The sequence below is a fragment of the Dunckerocampus dactyliophorus genome, chromosome 2 (assembly GCF_027744805.1).
Source record: "Dunckerocampus dactyliophorus isolate RoL2022-P2 chromosome 2, RoL_Ddac_1.1, whole genome shotgun sequence".
NCBI classification, from domain to species: domain Eukaryota; kingdom Metazoa; phylum Chordata; class Actinopteri; order Syngnathiformes; family Syngnathidae; genus Dunckerocampus; species Dunckerocampus dactyliophorus.
This window is the reverse complement of record NC_072820.1, coordinates 36,105,001-36,125,650: the sequence shown is the minus strand read 5'-3', so window position 1 is coordinate 36,125,650 and position 20,650 is coordinate 36,105,001. Positions and strand designations below refer to the sequence as shown.

At 40.0% G+C, this 20,650-nt stretch overlaps 1 protein-coding gene across 3 annotated transcripts in view; it reads right to left on the bottom strand.

Annotated features, from left to right (window-relative positions):
- LOC129170695 (ankyrin repeat and fibronectin type-III domain-containing protein 1) overlaps positions 1 to 20,650 on the bottom strand; it is a 179,852-nt gene that overhangs the window by 54,395 nt on the left and 104,807 nt on the right. For all 3 annotated transcript variants that reach the window (XM_054758550.1, XM_054758543.1, XM_054758533.1), the window contains one exon: positions 9,057 to 9,097. In XM_054758550.1, the coding sequence (XP_054614525.1) occupies positions 9,057 to 9,097 (41 nt within the window). The remainder of the gene's footprint in view (positions 1 to 9,056; positions 9,098 to 20,650) is intronic.

Here is a 20,650-nt window from a genome sequence, read left to right as displayed (position 1 = left end):
CTTTAATTGGTGGCATTAAGATCCTCCTTTAAGGGTTTTTAATTAAATTAGCAGCACTGGGCTTTGAATGTCAGCTACTGCTGCCCATTGATGCTAATGCCTCTTGACTCAGTGGTTTCAAAAAACACAAATTATAAAGAACGATTAGTTTGGCTCGTCATTGGTGCTCATTAATACACATCTTGGCTTAGATGTTTGGCTCGGCACCGACGGTTACATCAGAGCGCTGATAATACTTCAAACAAACATTCGGCTCAAACACACGACCCGACATGACAATAAGATGATGCCTTCTATGGCACCAGTATATATAGGATCACCACTTCAAACACGCAGGGTGGCAGCGGACATAAATGACGGATGTAGGGAATCCCTTTGAGGGGTTTAAGAGGAAAAACGGGACATGAGAAGCAGGTGGGTCGTAGAGGAGAGAGGCTGGGGGGGGGGATCTGCCGCAAACTGGCAGCTCCAGAGACCCTCAAGCCTGGCAGCGGCCCAAGCAGCTGTCTATGCAAACATCATGCCGTAATGCTGCAATCCACTTGGAGGAAGATGCACAAGTGCAGTATTTCTGCCCCACATAGTACATGGGAGTGAGTACACCTGCAAGAATACCCACTGGTATCTTGTCTTTTCACACTGAAAACTGACTATATTGCAATCAGTGAAGCAAAAACGTTAGACAAGCATTAACTAACGATCATGATTTATAGATTGCTGGCTAACAATGGATTACGTTAACTACTGGCAGGTATGTTTTTGAACGGGTATTAAACACTCAGCAAGTGCAGATAAATCACTTGTGGACTGACGACTTCATTTTGACCGTGCCATTACGCTTGCATTGGGGGCAAATGGGGCAGTGACCCACCAGATCCAGGTGGAGCTGTGAAGCTTGCTATGAGCAGGCCATGGCATACACATAGTAATTACTGCCATCTACAGGACATGAGTGGAACCATATTGGCTGGAATGACATTTTGTTTAAAGCACTTTTTTGCACATTCCCTGTGTTCTGTATTTCTGTGATAATTATGACAATTTGTTGTGAATTTCATTTTATACATGGTGAATTTTATTTAATCATACACACACACACACACACACACACACACACACACTATATACTGTATATACATCCCTGATTAAAAATTTTAAAACCAGCTGAAAATTGCAAGAAATTACATTTTGTACTGTTGGATCTTTAGGAGGTACTAAGCAGAGCTTCAACATGCAAAAATAAAAAATGGGAATGAGAATAACACAATTTTGAGTAAGCAATGTATTGCAAACAACCATTCAAGTGAAATAAACTTTTGAACAGCCTGTGACCACAGCTTTTAAAAGCCAAAACCTTGGAAAAAAATGTGGATTCAATGTAATTTTCTGTCAGGTATTCACACTCGATCTCTTGATGGCAAAGACAAAAAAGCTTTCTCTCATTGAACGTGGTCGAACTGGCTATATTTACTGTATATATATATATATATATATATATATACACACACACACACACACACACAAAAAACATTCTATGAAAAGACGTTCTGTGTACAAATAAACCACACACACGCCATAAAGATGATTTCCTGGCCGTGATCTGTCTATAATGTCCCAACTCTAAAAGAACCACGATTCAGTCTTCAGAGAGACTCAGTCACCTGGATGCTTTGTTTGGGCACTTTGGGCACGGACTAGTTTGATGCCTAGTTTGTTTGGCCATTTGGACTGTTTGGCCGTATACCCAGACAGTGTATAAAAACTGAGACAATAATTTTCGTCAAAACCAGAATCATACAAAAAACGAGGTTTTACTGTATTTCAATTATACTGTGTTCAATTGGTATGTCACCATTTTCCGTAAAAAGAAAAAGCCATTGTTTTTGGACAAAATATATACGCTTTTCTTTTTTTGGAGGTTTTTACCGGGGTTCAGACGCCATTTAAGCACCAGAACCACTTGAAAAGTACCAATTTGGCACCAGTATCAGATAATACTGTATGTAAACGACACTCTTCCTTTTGAAACACATATTTCTTGCCGTCTTTTCAATCACATTCCCTGCTCTGTTCCATAGCAAAGGCAGTATAATTAATATGTACAGAGGCATTCACAAAGGCATCAACGGCGCACTTTGACCAACAGCTTTAGCTGGCTAACCCACTTATCCTTCAGATTTAAGAACATTCTAGAAAAGCTATTGCATCTTAAAGTGGTGGGAAGGGGCTGCAACAGTGACATTGCCAGTGTTGGTGAGTTTATATGTTGGCATTACCCCCCTTTGTGACTTTATTATGAATATATCATGAATTAACAAGCCTTGGCCCCGAAGGGCCGCCGAAATCAAATCCAGCGTCAATGAACGTTCATTTAATCTGTTAAACTTTTACGCCCTCCCTCGATGATACAAAGGGTTTACTGTTTAGAAATGAATTCCAGTCAAAGCAGCAGGATGCTTCGTATTTATCTACAGTATGTGGTCTGTCTGAGGTTGAGATGTCTCCTAACCGCTGATCTTATTTCATATTATTAAGGAACGGCATAATAAATTATACGGAGAGACAAATACCTGACCCTGTGTCAGCAATTATGGGCAATGGCGGTCAACCTAAAACAACAACATTAGAAAGAAGGGAAAACAAAGCCTCATTGCCAATAGGACTGGAATACGCCAATAGGAATGTAGGCGCCCACCAGCAAGACTGTGTTAAATGCAAATGCAACCAATGCACATGCTCGCAAAAGTGTGCACACACGCACACTCACTCATACACACATTTCCAAAAACAAAGTTCAATTCAGGAGCACAGAGGCCTCAATAAGTTTCATTAGGCTAACAAAAAGCTTTTCAGTCGTCCAATCATAAAAGACTGCAGCCAGGCTATGAACATTGCTAATTAAAAGTGGTCAAAGAAAGCTTTGTTTCCCCACAGGCCAAACCCATCCAAAGCAACATGTTTTTTTTTGTTTTTTTTTTTAATTCTCACCATTTAAGGACGCTGACAGGTTCTTGAGCTAACACAGTGAGCATCTTGAGCCCCCTGAGTAAAGTGAAGTGAAATTGGGTTCTATTCTTTTAGCGTTTAAACAAGGTAAGAAGAACCTGAAAATCAAAAATCAAAAAACAAGTGTACAGTATGTCATACAGATTCAAATTTATTTTGACTGCAGAAAATGAGAATATCTCAAATATTATTATATAACCCCCAGTCATTTATTTTAGTGGTGTACTGACATTAGTAGGTGGTTAGTGTTTCGCACCTTGAATACTTTCATTCGCCAATAGCCATGAGAAAGGCATGTGTATTTAAAACAAAATTCCACTCCACAACTATAGGGGGAGCATGAGCAAAAAAAATTGTTTCCTATTGTATATTATACTAGTTGCTTAAATATTATTTTTTAATTTTATGTGGAACTTTTGACTAAATGTACTTGACTGACTATGGCTGTTTTTTATTTTATACCATATAGACCCGAATATAAAACCACCCTGAATATAAGCCAACCCTTTTTTTTTCCCCATGACCTGTTTTTGAGAAAATATTTTTCTAGATTTTTTAAACTAGGAATTGAGTTGGAGAAAATTAAATACAAATTAATAATGTTTTATTTATTTTTTATGTCGGTATTTAATGCCAGTATTTTCAATGTCAGTAAGATAACAACTGGTAGACTGCAATAAAGGCTCTGACTCTGCTTCATCGATCACTATTATCTTGATAACTTGCGGCTGATTCTCTCCAGGTCCAGGTGAGTGACATGATGAAAAGCTCTGACTTGCTTGGGAAGAAGTCGTTTGGCGCATCCTACTGATTTGAATGTATACATTTTTGGACCTGAATATAAGACCACCTGTTTTTTCAGATTTATTTTTCTAGGGTATAACATACTGTCTTATATTTCGGTCAATATGATATTTTAATAGGATGGTAGAATGTCTTTGTGAATGTTCTGGACTCCTGTTTCCATGCCAGTGTTGTCTGGTCTGCATGGATGTAGCTGAAACGAGTTGAGACAGAATCAACAGTGCCTCTGCTGGTTGCAGCCAAGTAGTGCGCTCTCTTTCACCTCAATTGCCACAAAACCATCAATAATCACACAATCGACATATTTCTGAACAAATCACAATCTATTAATGTGCCCGTTGATCGTCTTTTTCTCAGTTTTCTTTATTCCGCCGAGTCTGCACATACAGCATTTTTTGAGGAGACAAACAAGGGGCAGGAATTCAATGCATTTTTTCCATTTTAGTTGGGTTCCCCACTGCAGTCAGCTTTTGATACTGCTCCTGAGTCTTTCATGTGTAGCATAAGGCTGACTCGGCACTTGCGATGTACACACGTGATGGATTTACAGGCAAACACACGGCAGTCAGCAAGCTATTAGAGACTGTAGCTTGGAGAATGAGAGCGGTGGAAAGGAGCAAAATCTTCATCATAGATAACTCTATTACTCCACTCTGCTACGGTTAACTGCGTTGAGATAATAACTTGGATGTAATTTGGAGGGAAACGATGGGGAGTAATTTAACAGTGATCTCAGAGGAGAGAGAAACTGCCTGAGATAACCGAGATGATCGCTTGGATGTCTCTTTGTGCAACTACAAGAACCTCACTATCGTCTCAAGCAACCTCAGCACATGCCATCACATTGTAACAACACCAAGTTGCATTTCGGAACGGCCACAAAAATCTCCAGCTGGCCTCAAGAAAAGCTGATAAAACCTTGACTTCAACCCTGGTGCTGTGTCCAGGCGTTGCTGCAGAGTGTTAACAGACCTCTGGTTGGCTGAATTATAAATCTCTTTGCAATTTGCAATGAATATGCTGTAATTTAACGTCTGCAGAAGTGTGGATTTTTACACCGGCTTTCTTTTAAGAGGTGGACCCTCCTCTGGTATTATGTTTGCGGCCTTGAAAAAGCCTTAAAACAGAAACACGCACACAGGGCACCCCCGCGTTCCCCCGTCAAGCCACAATTGAGTACGGCGTCGAGATTCCAATCAGAGTCGAGCCAGCAGACGGTGGGGATTATTTATGCTGGAAAGCAGAGGGTAACCTCGAGACGGGAGGAAGAGATGAGCGCGTTTTGTGCATTTCGTGTGAGGTCCGCGAGGCTCTCTTCAGGGCATTTAGGGGAATCCGGTTACCATTTAAACAGCAAGAAAAGACAGTACCTTGCTATTTCTATTCAAAAACATTACTTGAAATTCCTTTTTTAAAGCGTGACGTACGTGTAGTCCTACAATAAACACAGACACTTCACAGCTTACAGTGTTGAAGAGAAATGTCTGCACGTCACGACGGATGGTATTTCTAGCATGACAAGATTACATCACCCCTTTTATTTATAATCTTCATGGAGCCTGACTCAAGAAAGCGCTCCAATGCTGGAAATTTTAGAGGACAAGGAAGCGCAGAAACGTGGCTCGTGATAAACTTGGTGAAGGTAAAGAACCTTGTAAGAGACATACTACAGCTGTCCTATCTAGTCAGACTAGAGCTGTCCCACCAAGTCGTTGACAACCTGAACACAGTTCAGCTGCAATCGAGTCAATGCCCTGAGAATACAACAACCTGGATAAATGAGAATATTCACATGCTTGTGAGGCACAATAATCTTGCTTTAAACTGATGAGCAATTGAATGGTTGGACCAATCAGCTACCTTTTACCCCTTTACGGAATGGGTAAAATCGGAATCTTGTAGGAAACCTTTAGTTTATCGTCTCATTTTCCATTTTTTTGTTGTTTACAATGTATTTCTTTATGTATACTTACATTTGCTTTCTGTTTTGCAACAGCCTGTTGTGGCACTATTTCATCCTGGAAATGTACTTGAAATTGATGCCCGTATATATTTACTTTTGTCCAAATAAAAATAGTTAATAAAAAAATGTAAAGCGAAAAAAACAACCAACCAACCGGTCTCTTCGGCAACACTCGGGGAAACGCGCTGTAAAACTTCCTGTTTCCGGTAAATCCGGCCATCAAAATAAAAGCACGCTGGTACTGAATGCATGGTTGACATTCAGTCCACACTTGCTATTTTAGCTCTGCAGCACGTTTTGCAGAGCAGCCCTTTCTCATTGGACAACAATGAGAACAATGAGACTACAATGAGACGACTGGAAATGGAAGTGTACTCATAAAAAGAGCATGTTCAAAAATATGCACTTCATAAGCCCAAAAGTCCGATAAAATCACAAGCCATCATTTGATTAATGTGTGTGTTCGACCTTTAACCTCCTGTATGGTTACTTGTTTTTCCTACAACATACAGTACATGAGTGCACCGCAAAAGAGGAAAAGTGGGGCTTATTATAGCACATACGTTATATTACATGGCGGCCCTCAAGCTGGTGAGCTCGTCTCCTGGCATTAGTCATCTTTTGCTGCCATGCTGACTGTAGCTCGTACGTGTGTAGGTGTTTATAGGTGTGTCAGAAAAGTTCCAGGACCAGTGTCACAAAATATATTTTTCTCATCCAAACTACAAGTTTTCCCCTTGGAAGTAAATGTACTTTCCCAGCGTTCTCTTCCATGCCTTCATGCACTCCTGGAAAGATTCTTCTGGGATACTCCGCAGCTCCGTCATCGCTGCCATCTTGAGCTTGGAAAAGAGGGAGAAAAAAAAAAAAATCACACGGATCCGGGTCAGGTGAATCAGGAGGTTGTTCCAGCACTGTGATGTTCTTCTTGGCCAGGAACTGTTGGATGTTCAGGGTGTTGTGAGCGGCGTGTTGTCATGGTGAAGCAGCCGCCAGTTGTCCTGCCACAACTCTTGTGTCTTCTAGCATACTGAACGAAGCAAACGGCGTGCTGGTTGATTGTCTGGCCCTGTGGCAAGAACTTGCAGTGGACAATGCCCCTCTCATCGAGTAATGTGATCAACATCAAAAGTTCCTGTTTCTGACACACCTTGTACCCGAGACACACTGAACCACGGTCGCTGTTACATTAGGAACACCTTCTGGACTCTTCCTGATGCCACCCTGTCTGGGAATCAAAGCCATTACCTCTGCCATGAAAGGCAGAAGCGTGTATCATTACACCACCAGGGATGTATATACAATTTGTTCATGAAGCAATATATTTTTTTAAATATTGGCTGGCGACCAGCCCTGGGCGTACCCCGCCTCATGCCCAAAGTCAGCTGGGATAGGCTCCAGCATACCCCCACAATCCTAATTAGCAGCATAGAAACTGAATGAATTAATAAAAATAGGTACATATTTTTCTTTATGTATTTATTTTAAGGTACAGTGTTCACCTTTTCGTGGATTCGCTGTTTTGTGTATTTTTTAACTGCAATTCTGCATATTTTTTTTAACAGCATATGAAAGCGCATGGCCCGCACGGTGGTCTAGTGGTTAGCATGTTGGCCAACACAGTAACAGTCTGGAGATCGGGAAGACCTGGGTTTGATTCTCCCTTGGGCATGTCTGTGTGGAGTTTGCATGTTCTCCCTGTGTGTGTGTGGGTTTTCTCCGGGTACTCCGGCTTCCTCCCACATTCCAAAAACACACAGGTGAGGTTAATTGATGACTCTAAATTGTCCATAGGTATGAATGTGAGTGTGAATGGTTGTTTGTCTATATGTGCCCTGCCATTGGTTGGCGACCAGTCCAGGGTGTACCCCGCCTGTCGCCCGAAGTCAGCTGGGATAGGCTCCAGCATGCCCCCGCGACCCTAATGAGGAGAAGCGGTATAAAAAATGGATGGATGGATGGATGAATGTGCATTGTTTTATGCGTCCCTGTGGTGTATTAGAGCCATCTAGCGGTGCTCTGTTGTATGTGTCTGTTGTTGTATTTACTACTGCTACCAGTAGAGGGTGCTGTATACTCATGTTGAAGACGTGTGCAGCTCCACCTCGTCTCAGTGTGTTTACATGTCTCTAAAGCACATTAGCAACCCACAGTAGACAATAGCCGGCTAAATATAGAGCCACAACAGTCCTTATTGGCTAAGGAAGAACCCGCCTATTGTGTTCTCCGTCCTGATTGGCTGTAGACCATTTGCTGTAGTCAATCAATCTCCTTTGTGCCGTCGCTAGCAAACTCGCTAACTGTGTGAGCTTCTTGCTAACCGCCAATAAACAATAGAAGAAGAAGCAGCAGCAGCAGCTAACCGGCTAAATGAAACTTTCTGTTCAAGAATTAGGACAAGGACGATGGCAGGAGCAATATGTTTTAACAAGGATACAAAAACGCTACAGCCGAACGGCGCCAGGATGAAGCACAGTCAGAGGAGTTAATACACCTGAGTCACTTAATAATTTATTGTGTCCAAACCAGTAGATTGATCATTAAAATTCTAACAATATTTTCACTTTGAGAGTGTTTAAAATGTGAAAAAATGTTAATGTCTGTCTGAGAAAAGTGTATAACGTGTATTGTGAGGGGTTTTGCAGCCTTAAAACATATATAATAACTACACAAATGAAGTTGGCTACTTCACGGATTTCACTTATTGCGGGCTCTTTTGTGAACCTATCCCCGCGATAAATGAGGGAACACTGTATACTGTATCACTATTTTTATAAATCTATGTAAAATATAGAAACACAATTGTTACATAATTATAATATGTATATTTACATTTCCTATACATGTAGTTTTGTATCTATTTGAATACACACATTTTTAGGTTATACGATAACCATATCTTTTTTTTTTATTTACTTTTCTTCTTTTTTTTCATTCTCAAATGCGTGTGTGTGTGTGTTTATCCTTTTTTGGGGTACAACACACCAAATGTTGGTGTATTTCCTCCACATTGGCAATAAAGGCATACCCTTCCCGTTTTCCCCAGAAAACTCCCAGATTTTCCCTTCCCATCTTCCTTTCCCATTGCCCTCCCGTTTAAATATCCCAAAAATGTCCTGTATTGTAAGAAAATAAATGTTTGAATATGAAACATCACTGCCTGATTCACCGCTACGAAAATGCAACATATGACGTGCACGCATCAGTTAATATACTGTATACAGTATAAAAGCCTATAATTAAATTATATATACAGATGATAGAAACACTAAATAAGACTCACTTTTTGTGTTGATTCTCCTTGCGATCAACTGAGCCCAGACTCTGCAAATGAGAACAAAATAGACATGTGAGGCAAAATCCTTTAAAATACACAACAATTTATTTTGTGCGATAAAAACACAGCATATACCACAAATGACCTTTTATAATTGTATTTACGTGTATTTTTTTTTGCACTCTAGCATATATTGTGCTGAGAACAACAGACAACATATTAAAAAGGTCATTCTGTTAATGTTGAGGTCTGACAATGCAGGCACAAGAAAAAAAAAAAAAATAAATACTACATGTCAGCTCTGCTCATTGGGATGTGTGAGTGCATTCCTTGGCCAAAGACAACTTGTTACCACAAACACACACCTCCATACAAAAGGTGTGGATAAACACATAGTTTTCCCCTGCTGTCACCATCTTCAGGAGGTTTATAGGTCTCAGGGGGAACACACACTAAGACACACACACAGTGTTACATAGGAATGTACACAAAAGTGGCCGCAGGCAAGAGACATTTTTTGAGCAAAATCTTTTCGCTGCCTGGGATGTTCATCATGCCAGACTGCCGTGATCCATGACAAGTTACGTCCCTGAGTGATGGAGCAGAGTCGAGACAGTAAATGGACACTATACGACAAAAGCTACAATATCTCGCAAGCGAGTACACCCCTCACATTTCTGCAAGTATTTCTAGCACGGTATAGCTTCTCAAGGGACAATACTAGGGGTGTCTTGTTATAAGAAATAAGAAGAAATAAATTAATCACATGATAAATGAAAATGGACTTGATCATTTTGCCGGGCTCCATATATTGCCATGTGCATGTGTGTCTGTTTTCCTCATCTCTTGTCCAAACAGACAGGAAGAGAGTTCACTGTGTGTATTGGTACAGCTCTTAGATGATTCATAGAACAACAGCAGACAGAGTAAGACCTCTTGTCAGTCATACCATCGCTTTGTCTCTCTCTGTGGGGGTAGGTGGGGCCGCTAGTATACGCACACAGCAAAAGAGTTGAGCTCCGTGAGGAGCAATGCAAGGTAATGTTGTAGAAGTTAGGAGAGAAAAAGATGATTGCAAAGCCAAATGCCACAGTCCCCGTGTGTGAATATCAATAATGAGCAAGGTGAGCCCATCAACATGAACAAGCCAGTATGCCGAATTTATCTGAAAGTGGTAGTGACATAAAAGGCAACAAAACAAACTTGCCCACCTTAAACTTATCCACCTGACCCACTTTTCCTATCTGGGGAAAAAAACTACACATTGAGATGCAGGCCCTTCGTCCCGACAGTCAACACTCACTGATACGTTTGGTCTGCAAAGTAAAGACAGCATTTCAAGAAATGCTGCAACAGTTTGACAGAAAGCACAAGTGCCCGTGAGAAAATACACAAACGCCAATTCCACAACTTTAAAGTGAAAGATGTCATATTAAAGGAAATACAGCATTATTATGATATTATTATATCATAACAGTGGTTTATTTGGGCTAAAAAATGTTGACAATGACATAATTTAGCATCAATGTGTGGGACAGTAAACATTTAAAAAAGCATCTGCATTGATGTGGTTAAATAAGTTTGTTTGTCCAGTCATTTTTTCACTGTATGTTTTCTAAATTTAATATTAAAATCTCGTCTCGTCTCCCCGACCCAATCTCTTGCATTGTCTCATCTCGTGAGGTGGGTGTCTCGTGACACCCCTAGGCAATACTGTAGAAAGTGAACTTGGATATACTTTATAGTCCGTGTATTTTGTATTTGTATTTGTCTTTGTACTTTATTTATCCCACAGCGGGGAAATTCACTTGTTACAGCAGCAAGCAAGATACGCAAGTAAAGAATACAGTGTAAAGAATACATATTGACTACAACACGGTTCAGGTGGTGCAGGTGTACAGTTTATGTAGCAGTACAGATTTACAATCCACTGAAAATGACTCAACACACAGACATTATTGTCTAAATAGCTGGCAACACAAGTGAGTACCAATATAATTATGTCTTGCAGTCAAGACAAGTCAAGCATGATTGGTGGTAGCATCATTGTGTGGGGCTGCACTACTGCTGCCGACACTGTAGCCGACAGCTACGGTTCTAGTGGAATTCCATCATGTACTGTGTCACTGGAAAGCAGAACATAATCTCCTCCCTTGCGAAACTGGCATGGCAGTTTTCCAACATGATAAGCACCCCAAACACACCTCCAAGATGTTCAAGTGCCTTGTGAGGAAGCTGATTGTGATGGAGTGACCTGAATCCGATTGAGCACCTGTGGGGTGCAAGGTGTCTAAAATCCACCAGCTCCACCAGTGATGTCGTCACGGAGGAGTGGAAGACGTTTCTATTAACAACCTGTGCAGCTCTGGTGAATTCCACAACCAAGAGGATTAAGGCAGTGCTAGAAAACAACGGTGTTCACACTAAATATTCACACTTACGACACAATTTGGACATATTCACTGTAAAGAGAATTCACTTGTGTTGTCAGCTATTTTGACAAAAATGTGTGTGCTGAGTCATTTTCAGATCCAAGTATATCAAAGTCATTTCTATAGAATTGTTAAGGAGCAATGTGAAACACATATGAGTGCAGCAATCCATCTATCAAACTAAAAACTGCATGCTTCCATGAGGTCAGCAGAATGACATTTTGACCAGTGTGGTTTCTCTACTGATGCATGTAAGCGTGTCTTTTTTTGTGTGCAGTGACATTTTGCAACATGTGACTTCTGTTTGTGTGTGCGTGTATGTGTGTAGCATATGTATGCATATGGCTTTCACCCTCCTGGCGAGGACAGGATATGTCATACAGAGCGGCTGACCTTTCACCTCCTAGCTCCCCTGCAGGTAGTGCCACTCATTCAGGAGGGATGCTGGACTTTTTTTTTTTTTTGCTTTGTTTTAACTCAAGGCTGCAATGTTGGAAAATCTGCAATCAGCTGATTACTTTTTCTATTGAAATTATGACACAATGATGAATACCGTCGCCACCAGCTGGTTCAGCATCAATTTATCACAAATAGGCTGCATGCAGGATCCTCCTCTTTGACCTAAATCATCTTTGCAATGCTTAAAAACCAGCAATAGCAGCCAACTGGCATCTTGCACTGAACAAACATGCACAACAAAATGACCTGAGCCTTTGGCAGAAGCTACTGTACATTGGCTGCATATTTTCAAGTTGCAGCTTGTTGGAGTGTGCTTGCTAAATCCCTAAACGATACAAGGATAGTCGTCGTAAATGACCTATGGAATATGTTGCAGTGGTAAAACGTTTACGTTTTTTTAAATCTATCTACTACTACACACGCTTAATTCTTTTCTCTTCCGATTCGAAAATGGCAACATTAAAACACAGGAAGCAAACAAACTATTAGCAATTGCTGAGACATGGACATGAATTAAAATAAGCTTTGCTTCCTCCTCCTCCTTTTCGGAATTGTGCAAGTGTAAAGATGTGATGTAACATCATTTCGCCACCGTGCATCCACTTTCTATGCCGCTTATCTTAATTTGGGTTACGGGGGTATGCTGGAGCCTATTCCGGATGACTTCGGGCGAGAGGCGGGATCATTAAGCATGTCTCAAACAAATAAAACCATGAACAAAATAAAAATAATTTTAAAATAAAATTAAAATAGTCTGAATTCCTTTCAACTGCATCTCATAAACTGGAAAGTGGGGGGTAATTGACAACAAAAGGTCAAAAGCCAGTTAATAGAGTCACCATGTGTTAATGCATAATTTCAGTTATGCGTAAATCATCACTTAAATGTTCATTAGCAGGTCATGTAAATGAATTCTGTTATTTGCAATCTTATTAGGTCGTTTATGCGCACACGTCGCTGTGAAATTCTAGTGACAGCATGGTGCATTTCTGCCAAACGCAAACGTATGATCTGCTTATGCACATTCTACCCCCTGAGGCGAAGCAGGAATTCCTTAGGCAGTAAGCAACACAATGCAATCACTGAATGCCTTAATTTTGCCCCCATGAATACATACATACCTGTTGAGTCCAACACAGTCCTGGCAGGGGTGATGCTCCACTCTCTTCCTTAACCCCCCAAAAACCAAAGTCCCAGTGACGTTCTGGCTCTAATTGCTGTTCACCTGCTCAACTTCACTTCTTTCACCCCCCGCAAGCCTCCTCGCCTCGTTGCATTTCCTCTCATCGGCAGCGGTCACACGAAGGTTTGCAAAGCCTTCCTAGATGGCGGCGGCTGCGACCACCACTGACTTGTTGTACTTTAATTGTGGTTGCTAGGCGATAAGCTTCTACCAATTCCACACAGTGTGAAAAAAGAAGGGGGGGGGCATGAGTGAGAGGAGCGGAGTGAGGGAAAAGGTGGTGGTAGGGGGTGAGGGGCGTGGGTACAAGGAAATGCTCATTATAGACACACTAGCCTGAAGAAAATGATGGAGGGTGGCAGTGATGGGGAGGGGGTGCAGGAGTTGTGAAGATCTAAGGATGTAGACAGGAGATCTTTAACTGGCTCATTTTTAACTTGCCGGATTAGCCATCATAATGTTAAAGACAATTTTGGTGCACTAGTTGAGAGACAGGTAATAAGTATGGTACATCATGTCTTTACTAATTAATTATATACAGTACTATTGGAATCCCTGTGTATTTCCCTTTTAAAAGGTCCTATGGTTTTCATGATGTGAACAAAAAACCTCCGCCTCTGGACCTGATACAAGGTCTGACCCTCGTGTTTTCAGGAGGGACTTCTGAGACCTATTTAATATTGTTGAAAATAACACAAACTTGTTTCTTTGTTGCCACTGATTAGAATTCAAACCCACCAAAGAACATCCAGACAGCGCCAACAGCAACAATCTGTTTGGCATAGTAATGGATGATTTGTCACATTTTACATCAACCAATTTCCGAACCATTTGTTTGTATTTATCACTTCTTTTTCACACCCAGCTCATTAAACAAGAGACATTTTGACAACTTCATGCTTTCTTCAGCTCTTAATGAAGCCCAATTAAGACAGTCAGCAGTAAACAAACAATTAGCTAATTATCTTTTGTGCTCCCATGCAAGCATTCGGTTGTGCTGACTAAAGACGGCCTTTGATGGATTTTGTGTATGGTGTGGCTCATTATCACACTAACACTTAAGTCAGTAGAAAAGTACTGTTGTGTGTTGCATGTTTTACAATTTCATCATATTCAGATATGTATAGCAACTGCATTAGGGCCACAAATACATGTTTTGTGCACTTGGACGAGCACAAAAAAGACAAGCCCTTAGAAAAGTACTGATGTGTGGTTGTGTGTTGCATATATTACAGTTCGGGCCAAAAATACATGTTTTGTGCATGTGGATAGAAGGCATGGGTTGGTTACCAGTTTCAAGGTATACCGCGGTATAAAAAATTTTTAAAAAAAAGTCCCGGTTTTCAAACCACTGATATTGTCCGTCATACCGCTCCTGCCGTATGAAAGTGGAGGTCCAGTGCGGCCACAATGTGGAAATACTTTGGCACATCCTGTGTTATCCTGTGTAGCCCAGAAATGGGCTTTGATGTGTTGAAACCACAAGTCTGTACTGTGTGGCCAAAGGTCGAGCATAGACAGCACCGGCATTAGCAGCCTCGTTAGCATTAAGTGGCACCGGTACGGCTGCACTGTTGTTGCCGTTGTCGGTGGACATATTACTCATGTCGAGGGTCACCAAATGTTGAGATGTGATTCAGAACGAGACGGGAGTCGAGGATAAGTGGTATAAACCGTTTACTCTCCACTGAACAACAATCAACAACCAACAGTGCCTCAGTTACTAAACAGCATGACCAAGAAACGGAAACGGTTTGTGGAAAAGTGTGACCTGCACTTTCACCACTATGAAATAACATAACATCATGATTTTTTTTTTATTATTATTTAAGTTGAGCCACTTGATTGTATTTATTTGCATTTTGCTTTTTTTTTTTTTTTTACGAAGAAAATATTTATTATTAATATTTATTGTGTATGTGAGTAGCAGGATTAGCCACAGTAGACTGCATCGAGAACTGCATTTTTTTTAAATTATTATTAACTGTATTTAGAAGGAATTCTTTGTTATTTATTTTAAATATATATGCACCATCGTGTTCTATTACATGTTCTTTCAATAAAGATATTTCAAAATAACACATTTTAGAGCTGTAATTATAATACTGTGACACTGTGATATTTTTGCCCAAGGTTATCATACCAGCCCATGCCTAGTGTAAAGGCACAAAAAAAGGAAAAAGGGTCACATGATGACAGTTCTATGATGTTTGGTCTCTAAAATGTTGAGTGTTGAATATTAGATTTTACATACACAAATATAAAAATATTTTCAATAGTCCATCAAGGTTTTTCCTCTGTTATTACAAAAACAAAGTCTATGGATGTACTAGAAGACGCCCTCCATACACACTTTAAATACATCCAAACATGGAATTACGAGTTTGACAGATTCCAGGTCTTTGTATGAAAAGCCCACCCGCTCAGGCTTTTAGCCCTGTCAAGCATCAATATAAATCAATTAGGAATCAAATGCACATTATGCTTGGTGACCTTTACATCCGCCTGTGTGTTTCTATATATGTACAGTGTGAGTGACAGTAGGCAAGTCCTGGCTTGATGAATCACAGCGCCGAATGGTGGGCACACACAAATACTGAGCCACCTTATTGTCCGGCGACTGAGCTCTGGGGGATCATTAGTCATAGCTAATGGAAATGTCAAACATGCTGTCATTGCTCTGCCAAAAAAGATGTTCTTTTCATGTTCTAACCATTTCTTGCTTCGAGAATAGATGCAACAATCACCCAGCATGCGCTGCTCACATGTGCAGCAGTTTGTCTGAGCAACTGCATGTCTGGAGGAGTTTTTATTATCATCTCACACAACTGATGCAGAGTACAAGCAAATGAACACACCCTCATTTGTGTGTGCGCAGACACACTAAGCAACATCCTTAAAGGACTCCCGGTGGGCTCCTGGTGGCCTTTCCTTGCAAAAGGTTTGACAACAGGCTGCACGACACACCACAGAGCTTCCATAACAACAACATATTCATGCTACTGATTTTAATAAGAAAGAAAGAACACCAAGACAACCATTTATATTGGAACAATGCTGCAGAAATTAAACTTGGATATGCTTGAGAGTAGTCAGTATAGCAGTATAGCTTTACAATCCACGAAAAATGAATAAACACACAGCCATTATAGTCTAAATAGCTGGCAACACAAGTGAGTAGCAAGATAATCGTGCCTTGCCTACAGTCACGGATGGTGGTGGTTCAATCATGGATGCATGAGTGCTGCCTGCACTGGGATGCAGTGGTTCTTTAAAGGGTCACTGTCATGATTTATCAACTTTGCTTAAATATGTTACATATTGACTGGAATTACGTTCCACATTGTTTGTTTTCTGAAAGCGAACGGTAAATTCGCAAAAATTACATTTGCGAATTACACATGAACAAGGATCTCGTACGCCGCTATGTTTGTGTAGCTGAGAGGTATTACTCCGCTGATGTCACATCTGGAAATGACGCTTTGCTGCGACAATGAGTTCATCATGGCTGGCGGCGCCATGAACTATGAATGTAATTTTTGCTAATTTACCATTCACTTTCAAAAAACAATGTAGAACATATTATATAATATATATAACATATATAACATATTTAAGGAAAGTTGATCAATCATGTCAGCAACCCTTTATGGGAAACATCAGAATATTTGGATTGTAAATTACATTTGTGGCGGCATCTTTGGGTTGTGCACGAAAGGCTTTGGAAGACAAAGACATGCTAACGTACATGTAACAGAATACAATAGAATAGAATAGAATAGAATAGAATAGAATAGAATAGAATAACTTTATTGTTATTATACAAGGTACAACAAGATTATAAAAGGCTTCTCCTGTTTAAGCAGTAATAAAAAGTGCAGCACTCAATGAAAAAACAAGCATCGTCAATGTTTTATCATCATTAGACAAATGGCCATTGGCTTATGGGCCCTGCAAAGACGTTATGCTTGATGACCAATCTTGCTCAAATTTTACAGACATGTGGTTGTCAGTCCCCTAAAGGTGTGTACCAAATATGTAGTGTGCATTGAGCTGAGTGACGAATTTAATGTCAATTCGGGGACAAACTTTGGAGTTTAATAACAGCGCCACCATGTGGTGTATTTGTCAGAAAAATAACACAGGCAGGCACAGGCAACACATTAGGGATGCATATTTTGACAACATATCATCCTTTTGTGTGCAGCGGTTTAGGAGTAGAAGTGTTAGTTGGTAGCTGAAAGTGAACAGGATTCATGTTCAAATATAATTTGCTTTAACCGCTACAGGAACAGTCATCAATACAAAACAACATAGCTTGTGATGTTTTCAAGAGGAACTCTGGAACGGACATGATTGGCCTCTAAATTAACACTAATTGCCACTTTTAGGAACTTAATAGAGGCCTGCACTCTTACAGTGAGTTACTTCATTACAAGACTTTCAGTTATCAGCTTTGATTAGACCGACAGCTTCATTTTGCATAATTTAATAACCTCATAGCAGGCATATTTGATTTGGAAGGAAGATACACAAGGGCCAGAGGGTGGCAAGTTAAAAATAGAATTTAAATGGAAATAAACTAGAGTCCTATGACTAAGACGAGAATGGTAAAAGGATGCCAGATAGAGCCCTGAGCATCATCATGCTCAGATTTTGACTGGCAAGCAGCCCACTTGTCCTCCAATGTGTGCTCTCTCCTAACATTTGGGTTAAACGCAGCCCTAATGTCTCCTTTGGGATAAATAAAGTGTCTGAAAAAAAAAAAAAAGAGTCACTGCTGGGCCAAAATAGTCCAAAAATAACAACAAGGTGTTTTAAAGTTTATACAAGGGTATCATATAAGCCAGTAGAGGTCAAATAATTTATGTTTCATGGAACACAAACTGTAATATATGCAGCGAATGTACAAGTCAAACAAACGTAAAGGACAAGGTTTGGATGCAGGGAACAGTACATTCTTTCTTTCTTTTTCAGGGAGACATTTTCCACTATGGACATTAATAGTAGCAACTCTAAAAATGCTACAAAGGTTCTGATACGTGAAATGAGTGTAAGACAAGTAATGACGAGAAGGCGGACAGGACACAGAGCTACTGTGCATCAATATGTTCAAGCTCCCCCTTAACTTTTTTTCGAACCAACAACAATCTAGCTACTGCACGTGGCGTGACTGTTGCATTATCACACAAGTGGCACAAATAATAAAATAACAGATGCTGCAAAAAGGAAACAAGAAGAAAACAAAATATGTTATTGCTTCCATTGTTGTTCAAACTGAAAAACCAATCCCTCTATTCGCATCTGTATGTGGTTCTGCACCATCTGCCTTTTTATATACTCTAAAGCAGGGGTCACCAACGTTTTTTCTTGTGAGAGCTACTTTCAGAAAATGAAAATGGCCACGAGCTACTCATTTTTGTAGAAATGATTTTCATACCTTATTTCAACCCAAACAAATCAAATATGCTTGTTTTACCAAAACATTCACAAAATGCTGGTATCCACAACTCACATTTTATGTTTCAGAATGCATTTCTTTCTAGTGTTCTCACATTATTAACTGAAAACCTGAATAAAAAGCAGGCCTGCGGGCACCTCATGTGGTCGTGGGGGGCTACCTGGTGCCCGTGGGCACTGTGTTGGTGACCCTTGCTCTAAAGGCTATTTCTCCTCTTCAGCCTTTCATCCTGGTTTTTTGGATCACGTTGCTATCCGATCAGAAAAGTAGTCAATGATGACACAAAGCTTTTCAACTTTGTATTAAAAATAAGAGCAATATATTTGGTCACAGTGCATGACTCTTATATAGTATATATAGCAGTTGCCGTACCTGTTTAGAAAGCGAAACTTAAGCTTGAGTGCCTGGTAAGTGAAAGTTAAATTGGTACGTAAGTGATGGTTAAGCTGGTGTGGTTGAGAACAATGCATCTATTGTGTGTTTTTCCATGAGTCATGTCCAAGTTTGCGCAACTCTGATTGTGCTAGGTGAGTGAGTGTGTGTGTGTGTGTGTGTGTGTGTGTGTGTGTGTGTGTGTGTCTGTGTGCGTAACGAGGAGGGTTCAGTGTGTATTGTAAAGGCCTCTATGAGAAGCTATTAGACTGTATAATATCGAACAATACATTTGCATTAAAATTGAATCTGTTCTTCCTCAGCATGTGTGCTGAGCCTTTCACCAAGTTTTGTGGAAAGTAACTAACAAATGAATCAACCACAAATCAATTCACGAGCGACAAAGAAAATAAATCTCTATCTTTCCATCCATCCATTTTCTATACCGCTTCTTGTCATTAGGGTCGCGGGGGCATGCTGGAGCCTATCCCAGCTGACTTCGGGCGACAGGCGGGGTACACCCTGGACTGGTCGCCAGGATAAATAAACCCCTCTACCTCCACTTTTATGCGCATTTGTACCAAAATTTAACATGATCTGATTTAGCTTTTGGTTTTGTTAAAAAGTGCCCACTTCAACATAAATCTGATCACCAACCAACCAACAAACATTTCTTTTTAGTTTATGCCATACACTTCCACAAAGTTCCGATGGCTGATTCATTGCCGGAGGTAATTACGTAAAAAAATAAAAAAAAATAAAAAAAAAGCTGTTGTGCACTTTATCCACTTTTTACACAGGCAGTCATCCCTCGCCACATCACAATTCAAATTTCATGGCTTCACTCTGTCACAGTTTTTCAAAGATATATTAACAAATCATGCTGTGTTGTGGTTGAATGCCGCCTAATAGTAAAATGCATATTTAAGCTAATTTTAAGGGTTTTTTTGCATAAATTAAGCATTTTTAAAATGAATGAAATGACCAATACAAGGCATTCAAAAGACGCATTCAAAGACGTCATATATAGTATTCCACAATGGTATCTAGGTGTCAGTAATGAGACACACAAGCCCTAGGCTTGAATGCCACAGAACAGGCCTTTAATTCTATATTGGGTAATACGAGTGTAAAGGTGACTATAGGTGTCTAATAATGTTAAAAACTGTATTTAGAAGGTCGTAAACTGTTTTTTTATGCTCTAACTCCGAAAATATTTCATTTATAAATAAGGAATCCAATTTTGTGAAAATTCACTTACTATGATTGCGTCTAGAACCAATTAACCGCAATAAATGAGGGATAACTGTACACTGTAACCCTGCACTTGTCTAATGTAATAGATGCCATATATCAGGGGTGCTCACACTTTTTCAGCCTGCAAGCTACTTTTAAAATGACCAAGTCCCAAAGCTCTACCTACTACTATAAATAAATAAAAATCTATACACACATTATATTTTTTTCTTTTTTTCGATCAGGAGTGTATATACATACTCCATACTACAAAAAAAACAACAACTGAAATAGGTTGTTTATCACCTGATCAAAAGTTTAAGACCACAGGCTATAAAAGCCAAAATCTAGACAAAATGTTCATTTTCTGTCAGGCATTCACACTGTCATGCCCTCCTGATGGCTAAAGCTAAGAAGCTTTCTCTTTTTCAACGTGGTGGGATTGTGGAGCTGCATA